Source organism: Labrus bergylta, chromosome 1 (genome assembly GCF_963930695.1).
Source record: "Labrus bergylta chromosome 1, fLabBer1.1, whole genome shotgun sequence".
Lineage (NCBI taxonomy): Eukaryota > Metazoa > Chordata > Actinopteri > Labriformes > Labridae > Labrus > Labrus bergylta.
This window is the reverse complement of record NC_089195.1, coordinates 14284634-14312245: the sequence shown is the minus strand read 5'-3', so window position 1 is coordinate 14312245 and position 27612 is coordinate 14284634. Positions and strand designations below refer to the sequence as shown.

At 40.8% G+C, this 27612-nt stretch overlaps 3 protein-coding genes and 1 non-coding gene across 6 annotated transcripts in view; 2 read left to right on the top strand and 2 right to left on the bottom strand.

The window, feature by feature from the left end:
* Positions 1-580: 580 nt before the first annotated feature.
* Positions 581-8703, bottom strand: LOC109989049 (importin subunit alpha-1). Of its 3 annotated transcripts, XM_020640654.3 has the most exons (12): positions 8660-8703; positions 8425-8510; positions 8034-8140; positions 7610-7744; positions 6418-6506; positions 5224-5492; positions 4893-4987; positions 4277-4540; positions 3833-4066; positions 3041-3223; positions 2344-2493; positions 581-836 (listed from the first exon to the last, which is right to left on the bottom strand). In XM_020640654.3, the coding sequence occupies exons 3-12, from the start codon at positions 8097-8099 to the stop codon at positions 750-752; spliced, it is 1572 nt and encodes a 523-aa protein (XP_020496310.1). In that variant the 5' UTR covers positions 8100-8140; positions 8425-8510; positions 8660-8703; the 3' UTR covers positions 581-749. The 3 variants fall into 3 exon arrangements, with proteins under 3 accessions (XP_020496310.1, XP_020496311.1, XP_029134463.1); XM_020640655.3 differs by lacking the exon at positions 8425-8510 and having other exon boundaries at positions 8660-8701; XM_029278630.2 differs by lacking the exon at positions 8660-8703 and having other exon boundaries at positions 8425-8641.
* Positions 8704-8841: 138 nt separating this feature from the next.
* On the top strand, positions 8842-19768 carry LOC109989058 (UPF0450 protein C17orf58 homolog). The gene is made up of 5 exons (XM_020640666.3): positions 8842-10740; positions 12355-13038; positions 15504-15593; positions 16662-16853; positions 17431-19768. The coding sequence occupies exons 1-5, from the start codon at positions 10668-10670 to the stop codon at positions 17616-17618; spliced, it is 1227 nt and encodes a 408-aa protein (XP_020496322.1). The 5' UTR covers positions 8842-10667; the 3' UTR covers positions 17619-19768.
* trnar-ccg (transfer RNA arginine (anticodon CCG)) lies at positions 9048-9120 on the top strand. The gene has a single exon. It is a non-coding gene; the product is annotated as a tRNA-Arg (tRNA).
* Positions 19769-22815: 3047 nt separating the features above from the next.
* The window catches only part of LOC109989059 (nucleosome-remodeling factor subunit BPTF), a gene marked incomplete in the record, with an annotated part of 51080 nt that continues 46283 nt past the window's right edge, over positions 22816-27612 (bottom strand). Inside the window, 1 exon segment of the mRNA XM_065954574.1 lies at positions 22816-26128. Within this exon segment, the coding sequence (XP_065810646.1) occupies positions 26092-26128 (37 nt within the window).

Here is a 27612-nt window from a genome sequence, read left to right as displayed (position 1 = left end):
TGCCAGGGCTGGATGGCCTGTTCGAAGAAGTCCCTGGACCTGATCTTGCTTGCATTTCCACAGCCAACCGTACCCTTATTTGGTAAGCAGAGTGTAAGCCAGATGGAGATTGCCGCATCAGCTATGTAATATTATGACATCATAGCAGCCCAACACAGTGAAGCCCCACTATTAATTAAGTTCAAAGAAGAACTGGACAAAGTAAACAAAGGACCCTTTAGGGTCTGATCGCTTACCCTTGGCACCCCAATAGAAGGGTACAGATCCCTTATTTTGGTGCCATTCCCAACTTCTGAAGGTGGAAACACCAATAAATGGGTACTGTACCAAACTGAACCGGACCGCTTGGTGAAAACAGGGTTAGGAAGTACATAACCCCTAGAAGGGTGTTTTTAAGGGGTACATCTTTTACCTCAGAACTACATTTATACCCTGGTAGATTTGGTCAAAACGCACATAGTTTTTCCGTAGACCATCGTTCTGGGGGATAGTTCATCTGGTCGAAACGGCTCTTCCTTACATCTTGTCAACTCATAAATCAAGTAAGTTTCCTTAATTAAATCAAAAACAAACATTAAAATCCTCTGAAATGAGTAAAAATTTATTTACAGATAGTCCTTTGAAAAACAGTGATGGTATGCCCTCGTTAGCCATGTGCAAAAAAAAAAAAATGTCAGAAAGTTACAAAAATATCAACAAAAGTTACAAATGGTCTTTTTTTCTGTTACAAAAACAGTCATCTTGAAATGTTAAAACTGGAAAGAGTTTTGGCTGTCGGGGATCTGGAAGGAATAAGAGTCTGCAGAGGCCTCGGGAGCCACAGATTCATCTTCACTCTGATGGACCAAAGGGGGGGGGAGAGGGAGAGAGAGAGAGAGAGAGAGAGATACGTTAAGTATGTTTAAGCAGATCACGCTGACTGGGTGTGCAACATATCATAATCACATCTCTAGAATAAACATCATTTGTGATTATTTTCTGTAGAAAATGTAAATGACATTACAAAGATGGGTTTGAGTTAGAGATTTCAATTCTCAATGTCACTGGTTTTTAGATAGTGTTGTAATACTGTAAATCAGTCTGTCTTGAGACCACTTTTTGAAGGTCTCAGTCTCGTCTCTGAATCAAAAGCATTTTTACTCGGCCTTGTCTCCGTCTCAGACTGGGCAGACTCCAGTTTTTAAATCAAGAACAACTGCTTTTCTCTGATTGGTCACATGAAGTTAAAACGTTATTTCTGCCACAATATTTTGGTTAGTTTGGACTTAACGCTAGACTACTCAAGAATAACTTTACATTGGGCGCCGATAGCCAAGTGAGACAGTCCTCCAAGTGGACAGCCCGGGTTCAAATCTGACCTGCGTCTTTTTTTTTTTACGCATGTCATTCCCCATCTTCTCTCTCCTTGACTTCTGACTCTATCCACTGTCCTATCTCTAAATAAAGGCCCCAAAAGCCCAAAAATAAACCTTTAAAAAGAAAGCGAACTTCACGTGTCTGTGGTGCACCCAAACAAAGACACAAGGTAAGTTACAAACTAGCTAGATTTGACATAGGGTTTAGTTTGGCCTTACTGTCTCATTTTAGAGAGAACCTACAAACAGCAAATCATCAATTAATAAAGTTAAAATGGGTATTGTCATTAAGTTGAGCAGCCCTACAGAACCACAACCCCTTATGTGTCCTTTAGCAACAGTGGGTAGCAAGAAGTGAACACAAAGGTGATGGCAATTTTTTTGTGAATTAGTTGTCTGATTGACATTAAGGTTGCATGATAATAAACATCTGGAATAAAAGTGCACCCGTAAACAAGACTGTCTGTTTTGGGGGTCTTCTTGGGGAAAAAAGGATCAAACTATCTTCCTGTCTAACGACTTTCCTGCATTTAGCAAAGTCCACAATGTGTGTTCTGTGCAGCTGTGTAAGTCTTTTAGTACCATCACTTCTCTCCATGTGGAGTTTGCAGTGCTGCTAAGTAACGGTACGGTAGTTAAGCTCTCAGCCTACGTCACCGTAGATGGTTGTGAAGTACCAACCAACAGCCTGTGACTAATTTGGCTAGAGTTGTGCTGCTCAACCCCACTAGTCCCTTAGTGTCTTTATTGAGGAGTCTTTTCGATCAAACCAACACTACACACAACAGTAAACCACTGTTTACTTTAAATGCAGGATTATTATGAAGAAAAGGTGTAAAAAAAAAAAAAAAAATGGCACTGCCAGCCTGGTCTGCATTGCTCTGCTCTCACTTTAGACTTTTAGGTGGCGCTTGCAATTCACAATGAATGACAGTGAATTTTCAGGGTGCAGTGGGTGATGTTAAGGTCATGTGACCAGAAAACTTACATCTTCAGAGAAAAACTTGTCTATGATGTTGAGAGCAGATTTGTACACTGCTTCGTTTTCATGGGACTGCAGGGCTTCGATCTTTTCCAGACCACCGACCTCCTCGATCATGATGCAGATTTTCTCGATTTCACCGGTTTTGAATGCCATCTGTGGAGAAGGGAGGAAAATGTGTAAGACTCCTGGTCTCCTCAGCAGCGATGCACCTGTGACCGTCCTGTTCCATTATCAGCGTCATTTAATCTGCAGGATGACCCCGATTCATTTTCATTTTCCTAATCTCAGTAAACGTCAGTATAATCCTCGTTTCTATGAGGCTGATGACACGTAGAAGTTAAAGTCTGGAATATGTAAGGGTTCATTTAAAGCTCCTGAGCGTGATGTTTTTATCTGGTTATGAAACAGTCTGAAAATATTGAGCCCTCTTTATGAGCTACGAAAAAGGACGAGACCATCAGCAGGAAGTCTCATTGTTTCAGAAACAGACTTGCAGAACCAGACTTTACATTTATAACGGTACTGATTCTCATTTGACAATTCAATAAAGCAGGATGAGACTTTTTAGGGCCTTGGACTCCTATTGCTGTTACCGTGGTATCCAAACAGGTAAGGACATCATTGAAACTGTACTCATGTCACATCCAAGTTTGAAATCAATGTATTGCGACAACCCTGTAGCAAGGTGTTGTTGATTTACCTGTAAAATATTTAAGAGTGCATCCAGAATGACCAAGATGATTTTTGTGTCTTTGGCCTTCAGCATGTTCAGCAGAGGCTCCAGCACATTGCAGTGCACCAGGTAGGCCACCTGCTCCACTGTCCCACCGCTGGTGAAGTTAGTGACGGCCCACACCGCCTCCTTCTGGGTCATGTAGTCTCCCTAAACACAAACAAACATCTGATGTTTAAGGCCATATACAAAAGGATACTAAAGACACTCAAAAGAACAAAATATATCTTTAGGAGGTAGTACCAAATATCATTTGTTTATTTGATTTTAATATAAAAACGTGCATTTTCCACAGCAGCAGGGAAGCTGGAGGCAGTATAAGTTACTCTGCTGTTTAGTTTCAAATAGATAATAGAGCCTACATTTGAATTACTGATTATGTGTACATGACTTGATCCTTCCTACTTTTTAATGTCAATCTCCAAAAGATTCAGTGTTTGAAATAGTCAGATGAAAAAGTGAACCTGACATCTTCTTCACAGCTGTATGATGGAATGTGAAGCACAGGCCCACTGGCTGTCTACTGTGGAAGAAAGCTTTTCCTCACTGATCAATATATTAAATTGATTTATTATGAATGAACAGACCTTTTTGGATTGTAGTTTCAGGCCAGCTACCATTATATAAGCTTGTGTAAATAAGGACGGAACAGAAGCCCCCTAAAAGTGAAGACAACGCTCCAGCTAATTTCTTGTTGCAGTGTATGTCCTGCAGCAATTTTGTAGGATAGAAGGACACTGAGACGTCAATGTTACTGACCTGTTGGAGGACCTCCACCAGAATGGGGATCAGGCCTGCGTTGATGACCTCCTGGATCTGGTTGTCCTTGCCTGCAGTGATATTGGACACGGTCCATGCTGCCTCTTTCTGGATATTCGGCTTGTGGTGCCGCAGCAGTGCTTGAAACTTCGACAGGACACCCGAGTTCAACACACACTGCGTCTGCTCGTCTGTCCCAGTCACGATGTTGCCGAGTGACCGCAGGGTCGGCGTCTGAGAATTCAAGAGGAAAGAGTTTAAATTTCAGGAATCTTTAGGAATAACACACAGGAAAGATGATGGTGAAAATTAAGCAAAAGTCGGACGTAAGAAAAGCTCTACATAAAAAAACATTCCTGGACATGTTGGTAAGAAGAAGGTAATCAACACTATCATAATAAGTGTCCGCTTTGCCTTATAGAAATGTTAATGATGTACTCATACCACAATGAAGAGTTCTTCACTGGAGAGCAGCTGTACGAGGCGGGGCACCACGCCAGACTGCACCACCACCTCTATCCGCTCGTTGGAGCCATCCGTCAGGTAGGACAAGGCCCAGCAGGTGTCCGCCAAAACCTCCCCGTCGTCGTGGTGAAGGAGGAGCACCAGGGCTGGGAGCAGCTGCTGCACCGCCGTCATTGGAGGCGCCGGGCTCTTGTTCCGACACAGGTTTGACAGAGTCCAGGTGACATTTCGCAGGTAGCCAGGCTGGGTAAGGGGTAAGAGTCAGACGGCTCATTAAGCAGGGCACACAGACAACGAGCAGCCAAACATACAAACACAAAAAGGCATTAAAAGATCACCCTGAAGGATAGTCCAGTGAATTCTGTACAGTATTCATTGTCAGAAATCAATATAATTGCTGGATCTAGTTGATTTCTTCACGACGAAAGATGTGACATTTTGAAACCAAGTGTGAACTTGGTATACAAGAGTCATCCCAACCCAACCAGTTTGACTACTTTTACATATGGACAGAACATACTGGGTTCTAATGAAGCCTTAAGACATTCAGTTATAACATTTTCTCAGTCATGTAATAGTTTGGGGGAAAACTCACAGGAAATGTTGGCAGTTCATGGGATGCCAGCACGGTTAGGAGTGGCTGAAGACCTCCAAGTTTGATCACAAGGTCTCTGGAGCTGGGTCCATCACCTAAATGGAGGGGGACAGGGGTTGATTTGGTCGAGGTTATCCATCTATCCAGCACTGCTAACGTTAGCCACACTTAGCAAACCAAATAAAATCATTAACCAGCACACGATTCTAAATACAACACCTCTAACAATCTAACAATTAACAAAAACTAACAATCCAACACAGCATGATGAAGCAGTGCAGCAAGAGCAGAAAATATGTAACTTTAAGGAGAAGCTGAACGTTGTCAGTACCTGCTATGTTACCCAGGGCCCAAATGGCCTGCTCGCTGATGTGTGGGTGAGGAGATGACACCAGGCTGATAAACGCTGGGATGGCATCTCCTTCCACGACGGCTCTGGTCTGGTCTGTGGTACCCGAGGCGATGTTGGTCAGGGCCCAGGCTGCCTCAAACTGGATGGGAGGGCATTCAGAACATGCTAGAAAAGTAACAAACCTTTGGATGAGTCCTGCGTTTATCATACTGTTGATAGGTGGATTCTTTTCTCTGGAAAGAAATCTCCTGCAAGTCAGGAAAAAAAAACACAGATGAGGAGTGGGAAAGCTTGTTCAAGGAACGATGAAATAAACATTTGAATTCTTTTAAGGCTTTTTTTTTGACAGGACAGCTAAAGAGCGAGATGTGGGAGGAGAAAGTAAGGTTATACAAAACATGCAACAAATGGCTGTGGCCAGGAGTCGAACCTGTGACCAATGTGTGAAGGACTATAATCTTTATATATGGTGCACCTGCTCTATTGACTGAGCTAATCCAGCACCCAGAGAAAATACAATTTTACAATGTAAAGTTTAAGATTGAACACTAGACGGAGGGCAAAATAAAAGATATCATGCACATAATGAAACATGCCAAGTAAAAACTCTTAACAGGGAAAAATGGATAATCTTAATTTTTCACACATAAACTTCTGAAGATGTCTTAAACTCTCAAGACAGCAGGGGCGCCACTGGACTAGTGGCTAGTTTGCGCGCCCCATGTACGGAGGCTGTAGCCCTTAAAGCAAGCGGCCTGGGTCTGAATCTGACCTGTGGCTCTTTTTCCGGCATGTCATTCCCTACTCTCTCTCTCTCTGATTTCTGACACTAGGTGGCTATGATTCAATGTGTTTGCCATCACATCAATTGATGTTGAGTATGAAGCAGCATCATCATGTGCATGACGATCTGGTGTAGTGATCTAAATGTCTCCACCCCGACCAATCACTGGCGGTGTTTTCCTGCTGCATTCGAACATCAGTGTAACCAAACTTTACATGGAAATTTTACTCGGTGGCTGGCAGGGAAAAATTTGCATGTGAGAAAAAAATTTAACAGGGCAGAACTTTCACTTTACACCAAGACTGAACATAAATACACCCCCAGAGTAAAAAACAGGAAGTGTTAGCAAAGTTTCAGTTCAGCTAAATACGTTTTTCTAGTGACTTTACCTGGCTGCCTGTGTGGCATGCAGCTGAAGATCTAGGTTCTGGCTGTTTACACCTTCTACAATTTCCTCCAGAGTCCATTGCTGTGGAGGCTGTGGAAAAAGAAAATAAAGAGGATTACTTACCACTGAACCTAAGACAAACATAGGCCTGAAATAACCCTCAATATTCACACCAGCATGCTCTGAATACACTTTAGGTAAGCGGTTATTAGATCAGGGTGATATAGATAAAATGATCAATAAAAAAGCAAAGGGAGATAATTATAATGCAATAGACTTTTAAAGCGCTTTTCTAAGTACTCAAAGACGCCTGGGATACCTCTCAAGTTTTGTCACGACAATCGACTCACACAGAAAATGTAAAACTCTTTTATCAGTGAGAGAAATAAATACTGACAGGGCCTCCTGCTTCTTTAATCAAGCAGGAAACATTTCAACCTTTGCACTGTCATAAAAAGTTTACTTCAGGTACCTCAATGACCTTTGACCATTTTGCAGAAACTGACAATTCAAGTTACTAGTGTGGTTGTCAAACATTTAAATTTGGAGTTTTCGATAACAGTATCTCCAATATTTTAACATTCCATAGTATGAAAAAAAGGTACTGAAGCCTTGGAAAGAAAAACACAACTTCAGGCGAATTCTAAATCAAGCTACAGAGAGAGAAGACTGTCTTAATCGCACAAAAATGTTGGTGACATATTTGTGCATTTTAGACACTGTGCACAAGTTGCACAAGAATATTTCAAGCACCAGGTGGTGCCTATGACTCCTCTACTGTTGCCATGATCGAAACAGGGAGATCAGAACAGTACGATGATTTGTATCTTTCATATTATCAAAAAGTACTGAAGCTTTAAAAAAGCAGATTTCAGTCGAGTTGAACCAAAGCTACGACAAGCACCTCGATAGAGAGCACGGTCTACAGTGCACATATATGTTGGCAATGTTTATTTAGACAGTGTGCAGGAGTTTGCTTGCAATTTTTTGTAATCAAAATCAGGAATATATAATACCTAATATGGGTGCCTCGGACTTCTGTTGTTGTTGTGGTATATTGAAACGTACCAGCACCCTTTGAGTCGTACTCGTTTTGAATCACAGTTTAATATTCTGTCACCATGACAACCCTAGAAACTGGGGTGAGAGAGGCAGCAGGCCTCACCAAGAAGAACTCTTCTCGTGTGCTGTACCTGTGCGTTGGGATCTTGCAGAGGAGAATTTGGCTCGTCCAGAAGCGACTGGACGTTTCTCCTTTTCAGGATCTGATCTTCTTTCTTTGCTTTCCGGATTTCCACGTTGAGCTCGGCCCTTCGGCGCCTCAGCTCCTGAAGAATCAGAAAAACAATATAAGCCTAATGATTGGTATTTATTAATATGCAATTTCAAACATGCGATTAATAATGTATTTACAAATTGTTATTGTTGAAACCTAGTGTATACTGTATATAAGGGTCAGACAGTCAGAGGGAGGAGTAGTCAAGATTGTTGACCAATATCACGAATGACTTCAACAAACACATAAAGCAGCATTTACAGTTTATCCAGTGGTGTAGTGTAGGATATACCCACTTATTTACACAATAAGCTAGCTGTCCGATAATAGGCGCATCTTACACTGGCATCTTTCCCTTTGTTTTTGAATTGGGTGAGTCGAGTTTCGGTGTCACTGCCAGCCGACATTCTTGGTCGTTGATCTACTCCGCTGATGTAGAAGGCACTCCCTGTTGAAAAATAGTATACACTTTAAAACGTAGCTCTCAATGGCCACTTTCCACCTTCTTCGTGTTAGCATTCTGCTAGCTGGTTATCATAGAGCAGAGGATTAATCGAACGCTCCAACGCGCTCAGCGAACCGGTGTTTCGCTTTAATGAGAGACCGTGTTAACTGAAGACTTCCAACCGAATACGGCAGTGGTTGTCGTGATGCCAAAAATCGTAGCGTACCATATTACAACAACTATATATGAAAGGAGGGTGATCATGAGGACTCGACAGCTGTAAGTACCTGTTTAGCTTAAATGGTCGGTTTGAATCCCTCGTTATGAACCGAAACACCGGCCTCTGGTTATCTAACACCATGTGGCCCGCCGTCTGGTACAGCGACATCAACACACACGACAGAATTGGAAAAAATACATACAAAGCATTTAAATCATGTGCAATAACAGCAACTTGTAGTTAATTGTAGCTGTTTAGCTTTAAATGTAGGTTAAGGCTTAAAACATGTGCGCCGTACTTACCGTGCTACTTTGTAATCTCGTTGTTTTGTTTTTTTTCAACGCGACGTGACGTCATATATATACCGCCCCGTCGCTTCTCGGTTGTGATTGGTTAGTTGGATTTACAAGCACCGCCCCTTCGACAACTGTTAGGAAAAAAACAACTAACAACAAAGCCGTTGTCAAAGGCAACCGCTGGAAATATCGCGAGAATCTTTGCGCGGCCCCTTTTTTGTTCTTTTTGTAGACTATCGCGGACATATCTGAAGCGTCTACGGTGCCATTTGTATTATTTTGTCTACCGTATAATGTGTCGCCAGATGCAAGAAGCTGAAACGTGATCCCTCGCCATTGAGTCTGTTTGTTTTTTGATGTGATAGTGTTGGTATTACAGAAGATGCCACGTAATGACCCAGTGGCCTAATGGATAAGGCATCAGCCTCCGGAGCTGGGGATTGTGGGTTCGAGTCCCATCTGGGTCGCATTTAGCTTTCTTTTCAGTTCTCAGAAACTATCGTCTTTCACACTGCAGTGGTGATTGAATGAAACACGAAAGCCCATCATTGGTACCTTAAAATAAACCGGTCAGCTAACATCTCCAGCCAGTGTGTAATGTACATATTTAAACATAAATCCTTTGAAATTGTATCTTTAAATGGTTTCTGTGGGTTTAATTATCAACACGGGTACTTCAAGTATTTTATACGCTTTGTAACCCCTACCTAAATATTTGTTTAGACTCACTATACTGTTATATCTGAGGAGACCATGACTTGTTTAGCTATTTTTTTTAATTTTTTATTATTATTATTATTCAGACAATCACTTTTGTGAGCAGCTGAGGTTGTTTGTTGAGTATGTCAGGCTTGTTTTATGCTTGGTTGGTTTGTTTGTGACTTATATTTCACTGTAAGTCCTTTCCATTGTTGACTTTCAATCAATAAAAATACATTTTTAAGGAAAAGAAAGAAGGTAAAGGACAGCGTATTTGTCAAATTAAGAGGAACATTTCTGCCCAAAGTCCACCTTGAGAAATCTGATTAGAACAACCACAAAAATGAAAGTTCATTATTTTGATGGTTACCAATTCATATATAATAATGTTATAATAAATGTGTATCCTAATACTCTTGAGAGGATTTATGCAGAAATTTGTATGAGAATAATTTACATGTTTTTATTGTAGTGGAGCACAGGTCACAGCTGCTCTCCAGCCCAAATGTTGTCAGTTTGGTCACCATATTTTAAAATGATTTCATAATATACAGTATTATGTATCACGTCTGCAGTTCCACACAGTGACCCCCAGAGAGCAGTGAAGACTCATTTATGTTTTTATATTCAGGTTAACTGTTACCTCCACCTGAGATCAAGAATAATGATAACACAAGGGTTGATAGCATCTGCCCTGACTTGGATTTTCAATAAATAAAAATAAACAAGCAATTAAACGACCAACATAAAGGAATGTGAACCCTGTGTTTAACACCATTTACCTTAAGGTAAATCTGGTATCCTCTCCTATATTCTATCAATCGTATAGCCACAATCCATAAAAAATATTATCTCAAGACACTTCACAAAAAGAGAAGGTCTAGACTCTTTGTTTTATGATTTACAGCACTTTGCAAAATTTAGGAAAAACATCCTTCTAAAAGGCAGAAACCTTGAGCAGACTCATCCTGCTGATTCTCTGAGACGGAAAAAAAGGGACAGAGGAAGAGACAGAAAGAGAGAGACAGACAGACAGACAGAGACAAACAAACAGACGGAACAACAACAACAACAACAACAACAGCAGCGGCTTTCTTAGAAAACATCCCCCTGTCATGTTGCTCTGGAATGGAATCCGTTAATGAATGAAGGGAGTGTCATTTTTATTTCTGTGTTCGGGACGTCCCACCACCTCCTTCTCCCTCTCCCTCTCCACCCCGTCCCTTCTCATTCCTGAGCGGCCCCTATAAAAATCCCAGGACTCCCTTGCTCTGCAGCAGACCTTAATGCGTGTTCACATCCTGAACAAACCAGGATGACAGGGATTATTCTGTTCCTCTTGTTTCTCGGGTTTCCTCTTGACAAGGCAGAGGAGCATGTTGTCAACGGTGAGTGCAAAGATTTTCAATCGCACGGATTTGTAGTTATTTAGAATTTTGATTTTGGAGGATTCAGATTTCCTAGCAAATCAAATGCTCTCTTTTGGCAATGCATGTTTTATTTTTTTTAATGTATTATTTCAGAGCTGCATGCTCTGAAAATGCAAATTCTGATTTCAGCAAAATATTTAGATATTAGAATTTTAGAATTGTAAATAACCATCATCATATCAGTTATGTTCTGCAATCAGTCTATAATACTTCACAAGGTACAAAAGTCTGTGGTGCATTGTCGTCATAATACCTTTGGGAAAATATTACATCCCAAACGATAATGTGATTTAGATTAAAGTGACGTAAAGAGCAGTCCTTTTAAGACTTTGAAGGATTAGAGAATTGTATGACTATGGCTGTTTATAATAAATATATATGTGTCATATGTCATAACTCTAGATTTTTAGCAAGTTGGACATTTCCAACCTAAAAATTCAAAGATTAATTCATTTTTTAAAGTTTTATAAAATTCCTCATGATGAAAGTTAGTGATAAATCTTTTTTAAAAAGTGTCAATATGGGGCACCGGCAGCCTAGTTAGCTAGTGTGTGCACCCCAAGTATGGAGGCTGTAGTCCTCCAAGCGGGCAACCCGGGTTCAAATCTGACATGTGGCTCCTTTCCGCATGTCATTTTCCTCTCTCTCCCTGATTTCTGACTCTATCCACCATCCTATTTCTAGAATAAAGGCGTAAAAAAAAAGCCCAACAATAAAACTTAAAAAATCTAAAAAGTATCGATACGATCAGTTTTAAAAAGAAAGATTAAGAAAAGTTCCTCCAAAGTTATTTAGTAAATTAAATGATCTGTTGTTGTATGTTAGTTTGGGTGCAGAGGGGCTTTCATTCAACAGTTATGTGGTAAATCAAATGGAAGAAAATGTCCCTCTGAAGCAAGGTTGTCACAATTTTGGGTCTTTGGATGCCACATCTTTTAAAACAATAAAATGATGGATGATATTTAGAAAGTACCAGAGCTTTAAAAAAAACAATTTGGTTCTTTATTTGTAATTGTAACTGAAAGCTGCTGAAAGAGAAAGAGAAAGGGGATGTCTAAATTTTAAATACAGTAGATGGGCAAAGTTTCAGTTTCAAAACGTTGCAGACATATTTGCAATTTAGACAGAGTGCAGGAGTATGTCTGTTTTTGTAATTAAAAACGAGAGGACTATTTTGTTGCCATGGTATCGAAGCATACAGAAGCCCTAAGTGGACATACATCCTTACTTTTTTATTAATACAGAAATAATGAGTTCATTCTGGTTGTTTTCAGGAGATCTCAAGTCATTTATCACGTCTTATGATAACAACGCTTGTTTTCCTCTTGAGAAAACAGCTGAAATGTGCTCATTATCTTGAGAAAACCAGCGTTTATATCCTGCGAAATTGAGATAAATAGCCTAAGTTGAGATCTGGGGAAAATAAGCTATAAATAAACTTGTTATCTCAGGAAAACTGCAAAATAAAATATATGGATACAATGTCCATGAGGGCTTTCATAGAAAAGGGTATCGTATTGTATTGTGTCAACCCTTCTCTGACGGTCACTTTTTCTGTCTGTGTCGTCCTAGAGCTGTACACTCTGATAGAAAAGGGTCAGACCGGCTTTGTTGACCCTGCACCGAGTAACCAGAGCTGGCTGGTGCTTAAAGAGCCCTCCCTGCCAATCAACGAGCTTCTCGAGAAGAGCAGCAAGACCAGCGAGTCCAAGTTCACCCTCCATCCTCTCCCCTCAGCCGTCTGGCCCAAACACAGTGACCTGGCCCCCCTCCCTCGCCACCACAGCCCGCACAACAAGAGCAAGAAGGGCCCCAAGAGCGACCGTCTGGTGGAGCACAACAGCGAGAAAACCAGAGGGGAAGTTGCCGGTCTGCTCCCCAAAACTTTGCTGACAGCATCCACAGCAGCTGCCACAAACATCAACAACAACAACAACAACCGCACTGTGCAGAAACCAAACCAGGACACCCAGTCCAACATCAGTCCTCCTCAGCAGAGCGAACCAGAGGGACACCCCAACTCCAGACCCAGGCCTCCAGTCCAAACACAACCCCAGGTTCAGCCGCATCAACCAGCACCTTCCCCACGCAGAGACCCTCCAAACCGACGTCTGGACCCAGAAGAGAACCGGCCAGGAAAGTCCAGCCTCTATCAGTCGGGTATTGGTGCAGCGACCCGGAACAACAGCCGCCCTCCTGTGGTCTTTAACCGGCGCTCCTCCAGCCTGCTCTACCAGTTTGACATCTTAAGGCGAGGTACGGGAGGATTTATGTATCCTGACCTTTAACAGAGCTGTCCACATAATCAGGATCTATGATTGTTCCTCTTTTGAGCTCCACATGTATCATTTTTTAAACTCCCCTCCGGGATTAAATATTTCAAATGATTGTAAATTATGTAAGAGTTATGGGAAATTTTAAGCCATGTGGGAAATTCTTTGATGCTCAAATTCTGGGTATTTATTACCAGTAATAATCTTTGCATCCTGACCTTTAGAATAGGATATTACACAATCAAATAACTCAATCCGGCATGCTGGTTCAAGGAACTAAAGGAAACCAAGCTGCACTGATACAAAGCTGGTTTCTCCCTAACCAGGGAGAAAGACGGAGGTTCTGAACGCTTCCAGCTGTGGACTCAAGCCCAGCAGATCCTTCCCACATGTAGGCTGTGTTTTCTGACAAAAAATCTCATTTTGATTTCTTTGAACAGTCTAATGTCTCACCAATCAATCCATCAATCTTTGCTGTTGAAAATGTAAAAAAAAAGACAGTTTAATAATCCAACATCTACACTGGAGCAGCGGTTTCAGGCCTTAAACATTTACAAAAGGAAGGCCAAGGGTGGCATAACCCCCTCTGAAATCTGATTGGCCTCCCCAGGTGCCATCCTAAAGTCCTAGAATATGATTGGCTATTTACCTTGTCAGATTTGAGCTGTGTTGCAACAGGCTGCTTGTAATTTTTTTTAACATGTCAATGTAGCATATTTTGTGATCTTAGGTCTTATATTAGTAATTTCTTTGCACATCTATTTAATAAGACAGTTGTGTAGGGCAGGAATGAGTCCGTTAAAATTTCCATGAAAACTCATGCAGATTTACTTCTTTGCAATGAACTAACTAGATGTGTTTGCTTTTACCAAAACATGGTCAAGGAATGTCTTTTTGCAAGTGCGCAACAATATGTAACTGTTATATTTTAAAATAGTTTCAAAGGTCGATTTGATAGCATCATAACTTTCAACAGGGAGGATGGCATTTCTTCCACATCAGCCTTTAGTTATAAAAATAAGCTAGTTAACCCGTCTTTGTTCTGTTTAATACAAATGCTGAGGCTAAGGGGAAGAGGAAGGTGACAGAAGAAGCTAAGGGTAGTTTCACATTAGGGACATTTGACCCCCAGTCGGGTTCATTTGATCAGTGTGAACATAAGTGTACTGGACACTAGTCTGCTTGAAGAGTAGGTCTCGGGCACGATTCATGTGTACTTCAGCCTGGTCAATGGGAGCGCCGTGATAAGTCAAGGAAGTGGGCTGCTATACTGTATGACGCAATTCTAAACGTCTCCTGTCTCTTCCAAAAAATGTTGTATCTGCACCGCAAGGGCCCATTTCCTCCTCTGAGCTGCAAGGTAGATGTGGAAGGAGGAAGAGGGATAGACTCCATTGTCCGCACGAGACATGTAGTCCAGTTGATGATGCAAGTGGTTGCCATGGTTGCTTCTTTATATTGGTGGATTTGCAAACCAATACAAAATAATCGTGCCTAATGTGAAAACGCCATGGTAACAGTTGAATACACATTTTCACACAATCCTGTAATATTTCTGTACCTTGTCTGCCGACTTATTTGTTTAACTTTTTGTCAGTTTCACACCATCTGCTTGTAAAGAAATGCACGTTGGGGTAGTCGTAACAGCACTATGTTATCTACCACAGTGCAATTGCCCTCAGAGACCTTTAGTGGGCGCCAAAGCACACCAAACCCATTTCCTGCATATTGTTGTTTAAGTAGTTTAAATTGTGACTTTGGACATTTTTTGAGTCCTTAATGAATTCAAATAAGAATATTTATTTTCACAAGTGGAGATATTGAGGGCAAATAAATGAAATTCATTCATTGTGTGTGCACACTCACTTTATACCACCCCTGGTGCCCTGATTGGGCCACCCATAGTGAAGAGTCTGGACACGCCCCTGATTCTCACTGTTATTTTAAAGTTCCTCTGAGGGACTTTTGGTTTCTGTCGATTTTTGCACCCACTGTGGACAATCTTTTGTGTATCCTGTCTAATTATGGCTTTAAAAAAACATCAAAAATAATTTGTCATAGCTTATGTGAAAATAGGTCAGTCATAAAGTTCTATCACATGCACACACAAACACACATGGTAAGTGTTAATGACAGAGATGGTCAAAAACCACCCCTGTCTGTAAATGTCTCCATTTGTTGGCAGTCTTATGGGAGGTAAAATATAACATGCAACTGACGCAAAGTAAGTGAGTGTGTTCTCACATTATAATTAAGATGGAAAATGTACCACAGATGAATCCCCTCTGACATACCACCTCCTTCAGTCCCATGCAGAGGAATGTAGCGCCTGGGTTTTGTAATGACAACCTTGTCCTCTCTCTCCTGACGCTGGAATGAGTCTGGCTTTTTCTTCTTCGTCTTCTTCTCATTTTTCATCACCTCCTCTGCTTGTGTTCTTCTCTGCAGAGTCTTCTGACTTCACCCATGACGCCTTCTGCATGAGCGAGTGCAGGAAGGAGAAGGAAGAGAGAGAGTATTACTGCTACAGTGAGTTTGGTACGTATACAATGGAGACAATAATCCAGTTTTTCAAGTTTAAAAACTTTTCAACTACAATGTTTTGTAAGCACATTATCTCCAGCCTTTTCGACATTTTCATTTGGTCTATATTGTTAGCATAGTAGTTCTTAAATTTGAGTTTCGTTTATGAACCTTTTTTCCATTCAAAGCCATTCCAGTGATTTTGAAAGTAAGAAATAAAACTTAAATTTTTTTGTTAATTTAATGAAATCGCTCTCGGTCATCAGCAGTCAATTAGCTCACTTTTAATATGTAATTTCTTGGTGTTAAAACAAAGGTAAACTGCTTTAATTTGTCACGTCTAAAGGAGCTTTTTGATGGATTGTCCTTGTTCAAGGAAGCTTGCAAACTGTTTTGTAAGTTAGTGTGGCAGCGCCTTTAGTATTTTTGATGAAAAAGCTGGCTGTTTTGTAAGCTAGCTTAGCTCATGGCTTTATTTTTATTTATTTTTATCTTTGAAGGTACTTTTTTCTAGTTACTGTTCAAAGAAGCTGACTACCTGTTTTGTAGGCTAGCTTAGCTGACCAGTTTAATTTTTTGATGTCTGTGAAACTAGCTGCTTTGAAAGCTAGCTATATTAACTTTAACTAGCTACCACTTAAATTTTTGACTTCCAAGAAGCTGGCAAATGTATTTGTTTACTAGCTTAGTTAACCATTTTTCTTATTTTCACCTCTAAAGGTGCTTTTTGTGTATAAAGTTATTGTTTGAAGCAGCTGGCAAACTGTATTGTAAGCTTGCTTAGCAAACCACTTTTTTTATATACCTCTAAAAGTGCTTATTGGTTAATATTGTCACCATTTAAAGAAGCTGGCGACCTATGTTGTAAGCTAGTTTAGCAAACCGCAGGCTATTTCTTAGCTTTTTATTGAGGCTACCAAAAGAATGGTATATTCTTCTCCCATCCCTTTGAGCAAAAAAGTTACTGAGCCTTTTATTGAAAATGTCAAACTAATCCATTAAAAACATCATGGTGCCCTTTAACTGTAAGTTAACCTCAATGAATTTCCAACAATTTGACGCATGATGTTTTTTCTATAACAGCCATCAACGGAATTGTTCACGACATTGACGTCTTGCGTAAAGGGATCCGCCTCATTACTCTGATGGTGAGCAGCGACGGTTTCTACAAGATGAGTCGTCTCTACGTGACCCCAGACAGCTTTTTCTTTAAAGTTCGCCTTCTGGTCTTGGACACCTACAAATGCAGCAAGCCCTGCCCTGACATCAAACTTGGTGAGTGTAATAGCTGGGCTCGAAAGCCAACTAAGAAGAAAAACTACAGTGATATACGCATTACCTATTATCTTTACACTTTGTTATTGAGTGGTTCTACCAATTCAAATTGCATCATGCTGCTTCCTCTAAAAAAAACCCAACACATTTAACTTACCGATAAACCTCATAGATCCTTTGGTTGGGTACAGTTGACAGCAGAAAGGACTCTTGTGTCGGTTTGAAACAAAAAATCATGGTTATGGAGAGTTCAATGACTCTTGTGTTAGTGTTTGTTACGTTTCATCACCCCATTTGTTCTCTTATCTGCTCATTTTTATGCACACCGCTGTGTCGTAGGAGCCCCATTCATAAACAGAGCTGTCAATCATGGCATTTCTTTAAACCCATTTAAAGCATCAAATAAGAAAGAAAAGAGCGCTTAAACATAAATCAGTGTGATAATAACTTTCACGACAAAAATTCTTTCAAAATTTTCTCATGAGGCAGACGCTTTCCTGGAGTCAGCCAAAGCAGTAACGACTATGTTTGGTGAAAACATGAAAATTGTTCAACATTTCCCATGTGTGTTACCAAGGGACACGATACATTGTGATGGGCCAGATCTACCACCGGAGGCGCCATCTTCCCACCGACCTCCTGAACCTCCTGGGAGGTAAACTGAAGCCTGGAGATGGCCTCCTGCGAAGTAACAACTATGTCAAGAGGTTCAACAAACGGAGGCACCAGAAGGCCCTGGAGGCAACCCGCTCCAGGTGTAGGTGAACCAAAGACCGGACTATCGCCCCCTGCTGCAGGGGAAGAGACATTGCAGCCTGAATTTAAGAAGTATCCCCCAGTATTGTGTAAGACAGAAGACACTTTTCAGACATCGTGGATTTATTTTCTTGTGGACCGCTATCGTGTTTCTGTGTCCAGGTCATCTTTCTCTTACTCTTTTGTTTAGTTCTTTTAAGTACCGACTTATGACGCATTTATGGAAAATACAAGTTGCTTAATTTAAGTGTTTCTTTAATGATAATTTGCTAACATTTAGGTATCAAAGAAGCCCCTATCAGCACCATAATCATGTTTCAAACTAGCAGCTCGACTCGAATCCTCATTAATTCATGGCTGGTTCATGAAGCCCCCAAATTGAAAATGTTTAAATTATATTGGGAAATATGTCTTATAATCATAACACTATTTGTTATTCTTACTGTTATTTAATCTCCTGTGAGGAACTTTCCGTTTGTGTCAATGATGGCGTCCCCTATGGACAAAGCAGTATCACTTAGGCCTTGTGTCCACAGACAGCGTTATGCACTGGCAGCGCTTGTTTTCAATACAAAACCTAGTAGTTCAGCATTTTCAGTACTCAGCAACCTGAGAGCTAAAATGCCGTCGCGACAGCAGTTTGTTCCCACTGCACTCACAGCGGTCTCAGTTGAAACAGTTAAACTGTTGTGCTTGTCAATGTCACTTCTCCCTCACCGACCAATCAGAATCAAGACGTGGAGGGACTGGAGATGGTAGTATGACTCCACTTTTTCAGGTGTGCTGCTGATGCCAGAACACGACTCCTTTACATTGTTTTGATGTTTTCTTGGTGATATGTCCTTGAATTAAAGCAAATATTTAACCCAAGGAGCTATCTAAAATACACCTAACTGTCACTACCGAGGGAAGCTCAAAAATGAACATAACCTAGCAACAATGAGCGCTGGTGAGAAGCGCTCTAAAACGGAGGTTCTGAACGCTTCCAGCTGTGGACTCAAGCCCTGATCTCGTTGCAGATCCTTCCCACGTGTAGGCTGTGTTTTCTGACAAAAAAAATCTCATTTTGATTTCTTTGAACAGTCTAATGTCTCACCAATCAATCAATCCATCAATCAATCAATCAATCTTTGCTGTTAAAAATGTAAAAAAAATAAAAAGACAGTTTAATAATCCAACACCTACACTGGAGCAGCGGTTTCAGGCCTTAAACATTTACAAATTATAATTACATTGTCTTGTTGCTGATGGCTTTGTTTGCCTTTGGAGGTCATAGAAAATTATCAGTCTTAATTTCCAGTTGCTGTCTACATTTAAGACCAAGTAGGAGTCTTGGATCTCAACGTACAAGTCTATTATTTGAATCATGCAGATTTGATGGTTTATGTATCTAAATTGAAAGGAATGCATAATGTTGTATTGCACTGAGTAGTATTGTTTTGTTGCACCCCGATCCCGTACATGTTGTCACTGTGGTTGTTTTTGAGTAGCAGGAAATGCACTGTTATTGTTCCAAGGACAAAAGGGAGGGAATGAAGGGCCTGAAAAAAAAAGCTTCCACAAACCTCAGCAGAGAAAAGAGAGCACAAGACCTTCGCTTGTCCTGAGAGCGGCTTGTTTTTCTAACTTTAATTATGTGTCCACGATGAAATATCTGCCTGAGTAGACCGGGACATCAAAAGGGGCCTTGCTGAATGAAGAGGGGGGTTTGTTGTTGTAGGGACTACGGCATAAATCCAATCGCAGGAATCTGATCCTCTCCACACCTGGACACAAGTGCCTCCTTCACTTCACCTCTTTGGGGTGGATCTTGTTTTCTTGCTTACACACAAACACATTCTCCTCTACATAGGCCAAAGCTAAAAAAAAAAAAAAAAAGGGGGTGTTTAGAGTATTTAGGGAGGATCAGAGTAAGCGGAAGGCAGGGGCAAGGTGGAGGAAAAATAAAGAAGGTTATGTAAAATGACACAGCGAGGGGATTGAAACAGGAGAGGGTCTGTCTTTCCAAACAGACAGCTTCTTATTTAATCAGAAATCTTTCGCTTGATTGTACAATGACCTTGATCTCACGCTTCTGAGGAATGGGAAAAGATTTGCACTGAATGCTTACATTGCTTTACTAAACATAAACCAGATAATAAAAGTGTATGTGATTCGTACTTTTTGACCCTGTGGGAAATCTTCATTTGTCTTCAAACCAACCCTCCACTCACGCTATCACATACAGTACATCTGCTCACTGACTGAAACATCGATCCTCATTATCATTCCCAGTGATTGCATGAGAAGGAGCCCCCAAAGTAAGACGCTCTAATTAGACTTTAACAACCCTGGTCTCTGTCTGGCCTGCGGGAAGAGAGGCTGACTTGGGAACTTGGATGTGGAGGCAGGCAGGGCTAAGCCTCTTTTCTCCCCCTCTGTACGTCTGTCAGCTGGGCCGGTCAGTTCCCAGGCTCGAGGAAGCCTCTATCTGGGATCAGCGCTGGAGGGAACAGATGCAGGCGGGCAGGAAACGGGAGCCCGCTCCACATCTTGGCTACTATCGCAGCGGGAGGACATTCCTGATCACAGAGGATGTTGAGGAGGAGGAGGGAGGAGAAGAGAGGAGGGGGAGGTTGTAATATCTCTTAGTTGCTTCCTGTGTGATAGCCCCCAAACCACAAGTGGGGAGTGAGCGAAAGAGGTGCGGATGCTGGATGGAAACCACTTGGGGCTTGTGGTTATTGGCTGTGTTTTAGGCGTTTGTGCGAGCCTCTGGATTCATTTAGCGGTTTAAGTGGGGAGTTGAGAGTAAGGGAGGTGGGGGAAAAAAGGGTGTGCGAGGAGAGTGAAAGGTCAACGCTGAACGCTGAATGTGTCATGGTGGTAATTTGATCACAGGATGAGTTAGTGTGAGTGCGTTTGGGGTCATGACCGCGTCATTTAGTGTCCACAAGTCACACAGGTTTCAACTGAAGCTCAAAAAGAGTTAAGCTAAGGGTTCAATTCAAGTGGAAGACTTCAAACTGATATTGAAAAATTAAGCAACTTGCAGAAGTACGAAAAACTGCAGTTCCTTGAGTGTCCACTTGAGGTTGGCTCCAAACGACAGGGAATCCCCATTAGGTCCCATTTTAAAATGTATTTTTTTTTATAGCAGGAATAACCATGATTACATCATAGGTCAAAAAACCAATTTGGTCTGAAAGCTTGTGTCTTTATGGGCACACACTATACGGGGATTAATTGATTTTTAAATAATCATCCATGATTTCAATTAGCCAAATATTTATTCATTAAAATAAATATTTCAGGGTGTGGCTGAGTTAACCGGCAGGTGGGCACGTTGTAGCTATTTGCCTGGACGCTTTAGGCCCGCCAGCTCTTTATCTCATTCTAGATTGATTGAAAATTAGCTTGAGGCAACATTTTCAATATGGCGACCAGACCACCATTGTTGGGCTTCCAAACACCAGCAACCAATGGTTGACGTCATTGAGACTACATCCATGTTTTAATTGGTCTGTGGATCTGGATCACATATCACACATATTTCCCTCGAAGCCAAAAACCAGCTATGTTGTGGGTTGAATTTGCTTTACAAGGCCAGTTTCATTCACTGAAGCTGGGTGTGCACTGTGCGATTTCAGGCCAATTAAGACCCGATTTTTAGTGGTAAGACTGATTTAGAAGTTGGGTCAAATTTCAGCCTGATTGTGGGATTTTTTGTGCAGTGTACGCTGAGGCATGACGGTCGACCACGGCCTGATCAGCTGCTCTCGACTGATTGTGAGATTTTGGGATTTCCCCGACTTCTGGACTTTAATTCCTGACTTTACCTGCACAAACTGACAGATCACCATGCCAACAACAGGCACGACTATTAATCTTCCCCCTCAGATCATGAAAGAAACGTTGGGAGGAAATATCTTCAGACCTCCAGCTGACAGGGAATATTTGCGATGATTTAGCTGCTAGTAAGCTTGTCATGAAATTAATCGCTCTCAACAACACGGTACGGTTGGAATCCCAAGAAATAAAACGGGCCAAAGATGCTGTTAAAACCAAATACTTCACTGATTTGTGCCTGGGAAAAGTGTTTAATACTCAGGTCTGCTTTTCTTGCCGCTAGCTAAAGTTAGCATTTTAGCAATTTAACCCTGCCGTGCACCTGGTGAGATTGTCTAACTGCCATTATACTTTTTCTTCAAAGCATACAAACATTCAAACACTCAGAAAGTTTCTGTTTTTTACATTTAGTCAGTAAGACTTTCTTTTTAAGAACTGTAATATTGTATTTGATTCCCGCAGTTTTGGACATTGGTCCATGTTTTATACGTTTGCATATAATGTCAAGATCAACCAATCGACCGGTTCATGTTACATTTTTACTGATCCAGGGCTCTGCAGACCAATTCACTTGCTCTTTAATGTTAAAATTGGTCATAGAACCGGATCGGTGGCATATCATTACAACACTAATAAATACACTTACTAAAAATGTAAGAAATGTTTGAGTTCAATATAAGTTGTATGCACATTATTAAACGTGTATAACCTTTTAAAGGTCCAATCAGCAAGATATAGTGGATTAAATGATAAAGTGATCTTACTATATGATCAGACATTAAGGAAACATGCTATGTTGAAGTGCTGGCTTCTCTGACAACAATGCAGCAACCAGTATGTCCTCCTTCTAACTTTAGATTCTGGTCCTGAATGCTCTGGATTTGTTTGGACCAGAGAAGGTAGGCGGTTTTAAGGCCCCCCCACACGGCCGTTTTGGAAGCCCCTCAGTTTCCAGATATTAGAGCAGTTATCAGGTCAAACCAACAGGTGTTGCAGTGATGGAAGCGGGCAAGAGAACTGGTTCAGATAGAAGTGATTGTACCCGACCTAAAAAGCCTCTGCATGTTTCTAATAAGCTCCACGAGCAGAAACATGCTCAAACTAGGATCAATATTGGAGATGCTTTTGAAAAATGGAGAGAGGTTAGAACGCAGAAAGGTTTACAGACCGATGCAGAGCTGGCTAAACACTGAAGCTTCAGTGTCCACCACATGGCAACCTGCGTGAGCATCAACTCTAGAGAGGAGGGGGCGGGCGGGAGACAGCTCTCTACAATGTTTTGAATTTGGACTGCAGTACCAATTTTAAACACTAGGGGACCGATTTACATATTGCTCCTTTAAAAATAAAATAAAAGAAAACACGAGGAGTAGTAACATGGTGTCAAAAACATTACTTTATTACCTAGGATGAAATGTCCTATCAAGTACAAAAGAGAATCTCTTGGGAGTTTCAATGATCCGTTAAAAACATAGAATACTTCTTTTATCTGCAGTTACGGTTTCTTCAACATTACTCAAAAAAAACTGAGAACCTTTTTTTTTTGTAGATATGAATAAATAAAACAAGATAATAATGCAATGTCAATATAGAAGTTATGTTGAAGAGCTTTGTTTCTTACAAAAACAAGAAGAACTCTTTACAAGAGTCCACCGTGTCGATGTACCCTGTTAAAAAAAAACCTTTATGCTCACAATATGCAGCACTTTTTATGAAAAGGGCATTTTCACCTAAATGTAGAATACAAGAGAAAAAATAGTTCAATATACAGGCGGGCTTAGTTGCTGGTTTGAAGAGTGAAAAATAAAAGTTTCTACTGCTCTAAAAATCTGTATCTCTACATATTTGGACAGCCATTATGTACAATAGAGTACAAACAGTGGAGAAAACACATCGTCATCATCATCATCAGATTACAAAGTGACAGACATCTGTGTGAAAGACAATCACAGAAAAGGAGACAGGAGCTACATCATCTCTCAACTCCGCTACTCATGAAAACTGCGGATGCAAACCGAACTATTTGCTTGAACTTTTAACAGTTTTTAACTACTTAAAAGAAATGTGTGTCTCATGACCGATCCCCTCCTACAAAAATGATAAACACAGATTACAAAAATGTTCCCAAATATGCTCAAAGTGCAGCTATAAAATTTTCATACAAACCCCGACGTACAAAGACTCCCCAGTCCCCACTCGAGTTCTCCTCCCAGACATGCTGCCACAGACCGCAACATAACTGAGATGATGCTGAGTGGAAAAGTACATTATCCAATTACTTAACCACAGTTTGAGGGCGAGTTGAGAGACACGTGAGCCAACCTGTCAGCTTCAATGAAATATGTTGGAAGAAGTGGCTGATAGATAAAGGGACAGAGACTTAAAGACTGACAGGATGTAAGAAGACAGTCTGATGACGGGGGAAGGTTCAGGACAGACCAGTTAGTTTAACCCTCCAACAAATTTCACCTTCCCTTTGGGCCTAATGATCTCGTTTCTTTGCTTCCTGTCCGTGATCTTAAACTAAATGAAAAAAAAGAAAATGCTGTGCATTCGTCTTGTGACTTTCAGAAGAACAGAAAATCGAAAAAAATCAGAATGAAGGGCAGGAAGAGGTGGGTGGGATGGCCTGTTCCGGGTGTTTCCGTCTATAAAAATCAAAATTTTTGCAATTCTCAGACAAAATGAAAACCCCTTGAATTACTAGAGTTTGGGCAGTACACCCTTCGATAAGAAAGATCCAGATTTGCTAATACACCTTTTTTCGACCTGGGATGATGTAATCCAGCTCCCTGATACCAGCCCACTCCAAGAAAAACTGGATCAGATCACCTGTGAAGGTTCTCAGTCATCCAGGTCATGGTAATTAATAACTGGACTTGGTTGAAGATCTTGAATTCTTGAGTTCAACATCTTCAAGCAAGCCCAGTTGCCTTTGGATCAAGCTTCGGATCAGATCACCTGATCAATCATTGACTGTATATAAATATGGACAGCGAGTCTCTGTCTCCTTTTGTTGTTCAAAAGTGAAGCCACTATGGGCGCAGACATGTCGCACCTGTGATGTTATTTGTAGCCAAGACGTGGACAAAAGGGAGCTGACTGGTTGGACAAAGAAATCGACGCCATGCCTCTTACGCTCTCTGCTGAACACATTAAACTTAGCAATAAAACATCAAAGATCCCTAAGGTCCCCCTGAGCGTACAGTGACAATGACCTCGTCAAAAACCTGCTGCAGTGGACTCAAGAGTGAAAATAGAGGTGACACAGTTTTTAAGACTTACCAGACAAAATTATAACATCACTTAATTTTCCATGCGGGGTAAAAGAAGCAAGGGTAGTTTCTGCAGAACTCAAAATGGTGATTTTAGACGGACGTAAAAAAAAATGAGGCAATTTTTCTCTGATTGTTCCCACTCATCCAGGTCATGATAGTTATAACTTTGAGCTACAAGTCAATTGAACTCAAAGTTTTTGAATAAGTTTGACCATCTAATCTAAGAGGCTTCTCAGGAAACATCTCGAACAACTTGACCCAATCCAAGTTGGATCAAACTTTAGACGTTTGGACGACTTACAGTCCGACTTTATGGACATTTCTGATGGAGGAGGGGAATAAGGTTGTCAATATTTTTTATACTCTGATACTTTTAAAAACCATGTGTTTTAAAACCATCAATTTCTGTAACTATAGTGATCAATGGTATCCAAAATTACCAGGGAGATGAAGCGAGCCGAAGAGTCAGCACAAACATGTTGGCAGCGTTTCAATACTGACATGTTGTCAATGAATTTGTGCAGGAGTCAGCCTGCTTTTTTGGTAATTAGAGACAAGACAATTACTCAACATCTGGCGCTTAAAGGCCATTGCACACCGAGTCCCTTTGTTTCTGTCTGAAATTGATGCACATTAAAAAATAAAGATGATCTCACTGTGTCAATCATGTCTGCCCACTGACTCAGAAACTTTCATCAGTCATTATTTCTTTCGGAACAAATTTGATCATCTACTTTCGCATCCATCCCTGTGTGTGTGCGTCTCTGTAGTGTTCTCCCCCGCCCCCCATACTGTCAGCTGCTGTTGAAGATCGACTGCAAGGTGTCTCTGCGTTATGTTTATATTCTCCAGATATCCAAAAAAAAAAAATGCATAGAAAAAACCGGACTCATCCTGCAAAGGCCTGAAGACTGGTGTTTTTTTTGTCGGGTATCAAGATCTTATTTTTGCTAGATTCAGATAGCAGTTTAAAAATCTGGTGTCTTGACAACCTTAGACGGGACTTTCGTTTTAATGGAATGAAAAAAAAAATGACAGCATGAAATGAACATTGCACGTCTCGACGAGAGGATCGAAGCAGACACAAACACAGGAAGTGATCAGCTACAGGATCAGAACACGAGTCGGTTCAGGATCAAAACTTTGTCTGCTCCCATGATCCAGATCTTTCTCCTGATGCAGAGTCTGGGGGTCCTGCTTCTGCATCCTGCCCAGTCTGAAGGTAGGATATCTCCGATTATGTCCCAGAAACATTCGGATGAAAAAGAGGTGTTTGTCTCTCTTCCACAGCGGTGCAACCACAAGGATTTATTATTCAAAGGAAACCCACGAGGCCTTGTCTGTGTTGTTTTTGGCGCTTGGATTCTAGGAGGGAGCTAAGAGGCGGCTGATTGTAGTTTGTTGTTATGAGACCTGAAGAGACGGGGTGAACAGAAACAAAAAGAGGAGGAAGGAAACAGTTGGGAGATATCTTGTCATTTCCTTTTTTTTTTTTATTAAAAGCTTTACAATATGACAAAAATATGCACTAGGGGAAAATACAAAAAAAAAAAAAAGAAAGAAAGAAAAAGAAACAAACAAAAACATGATAGGATGCCAGTGGGTCAGACACTTTGACGGAGGCCGAGCAGCCATGTTGGTGAAATTTTAACCAATTGTGTTGAGTGACGTCGTCGGCCCCACGGTGTATTTACAAGGACTTATTTAAAGTGGAGAGCCCGCAGGAAAGCTTCACTACAGTCTGCTCCAATCTATCTTTACAGACCTACCATTATTTACTTCAGAACGTAAAAATAGTCCTTCACAAGAAGTTATAATATTCACATGAGAGAACAATATACACGGGTACAGCCAATAAAAAGGAACCAAAACACGTTGCATGCTTTTCTTTTTAAAAACTCTCGGCTAAGAAATGAGGTAAAAATGTTTGTTTTTTCTGCAGCATGTTAACGACCGAGTTGATCGACGACAATCAAAGAGAAGTTATCTGCTGTGTGTTGACGTGTGTCGTACTGAAGTCACAATCAGACAGTTATTTTTTTTTCACCTAAAAAAAAAAAGAGATCCACTAAACTTCATATTCTTTTTTTTTTTATCCAACTCAAACATCAACAAAATATCAGTCATCTGTTGCAGCAAGTGTAAGAAAATACATTTCCCTTGAATGCTTTGAGTAACCAACATGGCTGCCATAATTAGCCAGTAGAAACTTTTGGATGAATTCTTTTGAAAATAAAAATGGATCACACCTACAGTGTGGATCAATATATTCATTTCTTACTCATTTTTTTCATCGCTGTTTTAAACAAGTAAAAACAGCACCATCGGGGGGAAAAGCTAATTATTGTTTTTTGTTTGTTTGTTTGTTTAAAAGTGACCTCGGCACCCAGGAGTCTGACATCACAATCTGAAAAAGAGAGAGAGAGGGAGAGAGAGAGAATGGATGGTGTAAATACAGGCGGGTGAAGCACATCACAGTTCAGCCACATTAAGCTGATGCAAACCACAAGACTCAGTGCAATCATCATTCATTGGTCCAAACTATTGGCATGGCGCCAATGAAGCGTGTCACGTGCAGCTCTGCGTCCTCAGTAGGGCGGTCAAACGGTTAAACGCACAATATGTAGAATTTCACAGAATGCTTACATTAAAATATCTAGATTAATAAAAGATGGACTAAACACACGTTACATTTTTTTGTTGAGTACTTAGATTAGCTTAAATATTTCCAATAGTAATCAAAGCCAGAGAAATCCGTACTTTTATAGTTGTAACAGGACGTGTCGTTGTAGACGCAATATGTTTATCATTGCCATGGAAACACCGGATGTTAGGTCAAAGACCGCTGCATAAGGAAGCGTGAGCTGCTACTGAAAGCTGTTGTACTGTTGATGTTT

Excerpts from the sequence above, each read along its gene's own strand:
- LOC109989049 (XM_020640654.3), bottom strand. The coding sequence starts at position 8,099 with ATGTCGGCTGGCAGTGACACCGAAACTCGACTCACCCAATTCAAAAAC. Across the intron at positions 7,745-8,033 it reads ACAAAGGGAAAGATGCCAGT|GAGCTGAGGCGCCGAAGGGC; the intron begins GTAAGATGCGCC and ends CTGATTCTTCAG. Across the intron at positions 3,224-3,832 it reads TGGTGGAGGTCCTCCAACAG|GGAGACTACATGACCCAGAA; the intron begins GTCAGTAACATT and ends GTTTGTGTTTAG.
- LOC109989058 (XM_020640666.3), top strand. The coding sequence starts at position 10,668 with ATGACAGGGATTATTCTGTTCCTCTTGTTTCTCGGGTTTCCTCTTGAC. Across the intron at positions 15,594-16,661 it reads TTACTGCTACAGTGAGTTTG|CCATCAACGGAATTGTTCAC; the intron begins GTACGTATACAA and ends TTTCTATAACAG. Across the intron at positions 16,854-17,430 it reads CTGCCCTGACATCAAACTTG|GGACACGATACATTGTGATG; the intron begins GTGAGTGTAATA and ends TGTGTTACCAAG.